General features: G+C 32.4%; 1 protein-coding gene across 1 annotated transcript in view; it reads left to right on the forward strand.

The window, feature by feature from the left end:
- Window positions 1–5,308, forward strand: part of LOC132151451 (NACHT, LRR and PYD domains-containing protein 12-like) — a gene marked incomplete at its 5' end in the record, with an annotated part of 20,888 nt that extends 15,580 nt beyond the window's left edge. Inside the window, 2 exons of the mRNA XM_059559547.1 lie at window positions 3,552–3,725; window positions 5,118–5,308. Of these exons, the coding sequence (XP_059415530.1) occupies window positions 3,552–3,725; window positions 5,118–5,295 (352 nt within the window). The remainder of the gene's footprint in view (window positions 1–3,551; window positions 3,726–5,117) is intronic.
- Window positions 5,309–6,000: the final 692 nt, after the last annotated feature.

Genomic DNA, 6,000 nt, shown 5'->3' on the forward strand with positions numbered 1-6,000 from the left:
GCTGTTACTGTTCTTGTACATTGTGTTTTGTGTATTGTATTGTTTTATACATGCTTATGATGGATCACTAGTTAATATAATAACACATAATAGGTAAAAATTGTTAGCCTGAATGCAATGTAAGTCACTATGGATAAAAGCGTTTGCTAAATGCATACATTTAATTAAAAATTTAAATTTAATATAACCTCATCTATATGATGTTTGGTATCTATGAGTTCATATTTTCATGATCTAAATGAGAGTGTATATTATATGTTGATGCCTGTACAACACATAAGTGTTATAAGAATCTTAAAGATTTCTTCTCTTGAACCCCTCAATCTAATTTCATATGCAAGACACCATACTGGAAACAAAGAGTTGTAAAACTTCCCTCCAAAATGTACCATCTCTCATTGACTCACTCAAATCCTGAGGGTGTGACATCGCCCCCCTGTATACATCACTGATCACCAGACCAGGGCAGTCTTTTAGATTCAGGAATTCCAGGAGAAGATGCTGAGCTAAGAGCCTTAAAAACCACGCTAAGCTTGCGCCAGGCCTTTCGGCCTTTACTTTCCATTCATCAATATCCTCTGATTCGAACTGGTCTTTTCATCAACTCACTTCAGCAGAGATCAACTGGAGCATCAGGACTCTTTTTCAAACAGGCAAGACGTGCCAGTATCAAACTTAGCCTAATTAACTGATAAGTATCATATGCACCTTTTTACAAAGGTGTGTTTGAACTAAGAAACGAATGTTTCCTTCAGGCTGTAGATCTGCTGAATATCAAATTGTATCATAGCTTCATGTTTTTATTTCTCATCTCTTTACTGCTTAAGCTTTAACACGTTTTCCTATGCCAACTGTATGTGTGTGCGTGTTTTTGTGACATATCAGGACACAACTTTGTATAATGACATGGGTATGACACAGGTATTACAAGGAGAGAGTGACATATGAGGACATAACCCATGTCCCCATTTTTACACGCTGAAACGTTATCTTCGCATCACTGAAGACTTAGCTTTTTTCCTAATTCAGGTGAAGTGTAGTTATTTATTCTATTATTAGCCTACTTATTTTAGTTAAGTGCTTAAATTTTAAATATGTATTTATTCAATTATTATATTTAATGCATTTTATTTTTTGTCTTTTTATATATAGTAGTTTTGCAATAAAAGCATATCAACCAGGTTTCCGAAATAATCACTAAGAGCCTTTTGGTCCATTGCCCAAAACTAGCCCCCCCCCCCTCCATTATCGAGGACATGCCCCTGATAAGATTATTAAGAAAGTGTAGGTAAATGATTAATAAACTATTTAAATTAACATATATAAATCGTATTATTTAGACACATGATAATAGTTGCTCAGTGTGTTAATAACTGCATTATTGACACATTCATGTTGTTAAGTCAGGTTGTTATAAAATATTTAGTAGTTACCAGCCATCTATTTTTGTGAGCTCATCTAAAGTGAGGACTGTTTATACCTTGTAAAGCATTACAAAGGAGATTTAAAGGATCATTTGTCTTCCAAACATAAAAGTTAAACACAACACAGATGGGTACAGAACACAGAAATATTTTTTCAAGATGCAAAAAATGAAACTGTACAGCTGTAGGTATACTTGATAAAAATGAAAAATAAACCTCTGCAATTTCATAGAAAAAAAATTCAAGTGTACAATTGTACAGTTTCATTTTATTGCATCTTTAAATAAATATTTCTGAGTTCTGTCTTGTGCTTGTTTTTTTATTTTTATAATTATTATTATTTTGTTAGAAAGATGATCCTTTAATCTCCTTTGTAATAGATGTGCTTATAAATAAAGTGCAAGGCATTTATAGCTGTATTTATAAACTGCTTACTAATGACTATTAATGTTGGGACAAGGCTTTATAAAGGATTAACTGACTATTTACTAATGCTTATCTAATGATTCATAGAGTGAAGTTATTATAAAATTTTACTGATTAGGGGATGCAGAAATCTCTGTAAATGATTTATTAATTTGTTAACACAACAGGTTTTGGAACACTTTGTAGTGTGTACTGCAATGTAAGGGCTGACTGGTGAGGGTGTAGACAGATGTCTTCTCTGACACACATGGAGTATTTTTAATGCTGTGAGATAACAGTACAATGTTGACATTTCAATTATTTATAAGTGATTAATAATAAATTAAAAATTAGTAAATTATTGACTCATTAACTAATTTACTAAGGATATGTTTATTTCATGATATGATATTTTTTAAGATAACGTATGACAGATTGGTAAATTGTTAGCATACTACTTAATCATTTGTGAATGTATAGTCATGTTTTGTAAATGGTTAGTTAATCATCATCTAATAATTTGTAATTGATTTATAACTCAATCAACAAAACAAATAAAATATTAACAAATCACTTGTTAATCATTTATGAACACATAGTTATGTTTTTAATTAGTTTTCAAATTATAGACAAAATTAGTTTATTATCTAATCTGAGCAACATCTTCAAATATTAGATTAGATTAGATTAGATTAGATTTAACTTTATTGTCACTGCACATGTACAAGGCAACGAAATGCAGTTAGCATCTAACCAGAAGTGCAATAAGCAGTGAGTACAGAATATACAAGGTCTATAATATGTACAATAACTATACAGATAAGTATTATGGACATAATTTACAGATTTTAAATACTATTACCATGATATACAGACAGGTGTACTATTAACATACTATACAGATGGATTATGTAAAAGTGTATGTACACTATAGGTAGAACTATGAACATATGAACATAATTACACTATTGCAATGGACAGTAAAGTGCATAGAAAATATTTCAGTGTGCAAATGGATTATTCAGTGTTCCTGGATGAACAGACAGTAGTGCAAGTAATAACAAGTTACAGTTTTTTGCTTGTTGTGAATAAATAAATAAATAAATATTACTGCATCAATTACAAATATATTAAATCTTGCATTGAAATATTAATAAAAAATACAAATGCAACGCAAAAGTTTTTATATATAAAATAAAAAGTCCTACCAATTAAAATTGGTGCTACAGGGACTGAGGTTAAATATTAGTTGATTTCTCTATGTTTTGATAGGTGATAAATGTAAATAAACAAATACTGTATCCATGAATAGAACAGACTTGTTAGTGTAGTAGTAACATTATTATTATTATTAGAGTGAGGGGGGACCTGTGTTCATACCCCCGCTAAATGATTAAATGTAAATATCCCAGTCTGAAATATTGTTTATTTATGACCAGGTGAAAACAAGAGTCCAGGAGGATATGATGGACAGCTACTATATGATTGTCAGTTAAAAGCTACATTTAAAGCTACAGAATATGTAAAATGACATGAAGAATGAGAACATAACATCCTGATTTGTTTATTCTGTCAACAGGCATGCAAGCATAAAATGTGTACAGTATAATAAAAAACCTGTAATGTCTACCATGTTATTGTTTTCAAACTCAGATGAAGATGTGAAATAATTTAAATATTTAATGGGTGTGTAATTATTCAGTTTGTTGTTATTCTGTTCAGACTGGCAGACTGTAATCTCACTGGTCAGAGCTGTGAATTTGTGGCATCAGTTCTACAATCATCAAACTCTCGTCTGATGGAGCTGTACATGAGTCACAATGAGCTGCAGGATTCAGGAGTGAAGCTGCTCTCTGATGGACTGAAGAGCCCAAACTGTCAGCTGGAGAAACTGGGGTTTGAAATTCAGACGTGTTTTTTATGTGAATTTGATCCACATGATGTAGGGATGTAAAGATTCACTCTTTGTCTCAAACGCACTGATTGCAAATCCTGATTATGCATATACATCAATCTTGAAACATGGATTTCTGAATTGTGAAACATTTCGGGAGTATCTTCAGCAGGATTCTTTATTGTGAATCTGCTGTTTGGTGCTGCCAAGTTTGACTAAATCATTGTAGTTTTATACACATTTTAGGAGGCAGTATTTAGAGCAGACAAAGCTCCTGGGAGACGACCTTAAAGCATGCAAAGGGAGTAAGCAGTTATATCAGCCGCACCAGACACTGGAATGTCATCAGCCCTAATTCAATCAGTGATTCTTGAATTTTATTATCATAGAGATAAAGAGACAAAGATAAAGAACTTAAGTATTGATGATCACTAACTGAGCACAAAGAATGGGCAAATGGAGCGGGGCACCGAGAGCCATTAGAGAAACAGTGATTGTTTCAGTTATTTTGCTTGTTTGACTCAACCTACTAGAACTTTTACATAACATTAATTCATTGATGTCATCTTCACTTTAAATGCCAAATACAATGTACTGTACATCACTTAAGTTTTTTCAGGTGATATTTTGTCATTACACAGGATCAGCAGATCCATGCAGTTTCTTAAATTTGTAATCCCTCAGCAGCTTTCTGAGCACCTCATATTTGATCTGTCCTTAGGACAATCACCGATTATCACATGAGCTGATGACAGATCTCTCATAATAGCTCTAGTCTTGAGTGAATAATAATAATAATTGTGAAATGAGATTTTGGTCATATTGCTCACCTCAACTATGAATGCATTTAAGAATACAGAATCAATTTGAATCACATTGAATGGAATTGTTCTGAATTTTATAAAATTGTTCCTAAATTGAATCAAAACCCCATGAATTGTGAATCAAATTGATTAGCTATCTACCCAAAGATTCATACTCCTCCTAAGTTATGACTATCCACATCTAAATGAAATTTTGAGTTTTGAACTTAAAGACAATGACAGATTAAGCCGATTGTCTTCTGAGCAACATCTCTTAATATTTCTGCATCGGATACAAATGTGTTAAACCTCACGAAAAGACCAAAAAATAAACAGGAATAGAAAACATAAATTAATTAAACAAAGACTGCGGAAGCAAACATGTGTTTTACTCATAATCTATAGCTTTAATTGATTTGAAACATTAAAGGCACAATTTCCACATTTTTGGATATTTTAATAAAAAATCTTACATATTGTGTCTTTAACTGCAGTAAGCATCTAAATGTACCTCCTTCAGGTCAAAAGATTTAACAAGCTTTTGTCATGAGTAATGTCAGTGATGTTTTTGTTGTTTCTGTGTGTTTGTAGATTACAGTGGTGTGAGGTGAGAGATGAAGGTTGTCGTTATCTGGCTTCAACTCTGCGTTCAAACCCTTCACATCTGAGAGAGCTGTATCTGGGCTACATTTACTCAGAACAATCAGGACTCAAGATGCTCTCTGATCTACTGAATGATCCAAACTACGCACTGAACAAACTCGAGTAAGATTCATCTCATCCTGTATGTGTATGTATATGTATTCTAGTCTAAACATCTACAGATATTCAGTGGAGTGAAAGGTTATTCAGAAGAGTCTGTGATAGGGCTGTAGGATATGCAGGAAACAAAAGAAAGGTTTTTCTTTTAAGTGAACCATACTCTTTGTTCTTACAATGTAAGAAAATGGTAGCTAAAAATGTTTGGTTACCAATGTTTATCAAAATATCTTATGTTCAGCAGAAGTTTCTGTTTCACTTTCAGAAACACACATGAAACTGAATAAAACAGATGACACCCTTATGTCCAACAGATCATTTCTCCTTAGTGAAAACAACATTAAAGAGAAAATGCTGAGTATGATATCATTTAAAGCCCATGAATACAGATATTGTTACAGTTCAGGTCTAGGGTCAGGATGAAAACATAAATGAATAAATATCAGAACACCTGTTTGCATGTTTCTTTACTCCTTTTATTTTCCTTTTCACTTTCAGAGGAAGCAAAACTTTGGGGTATGCTTTGATAAAAAAAAAAATTGTTACCCTGACTAAACCCAATTGCTATAAAATAAACCTGACTAACCTTACCTAAGGTCTTACCTAACTCCCTAACTACATGAAAAACTGGAGTAAAAGAAAATACACTGGGGAAAAATACAATGGGGACGAGATACAAAAAGTAAGCAAATAAAAAAAAAAGAAAGCTTTGCAC

Source organism: Carassius carassius, chromosome 10 (assembly GCF_963082965.1).
Source record: "Carassius carassius chromosome 10, fCarCar2.1, whole genome shotgun sequence".
NCBI lineage: Eukaryota > Metazoa > Chordata > Actinopteri > Cypriniformes > Cyprinidae > Carassius > Carassius carassius.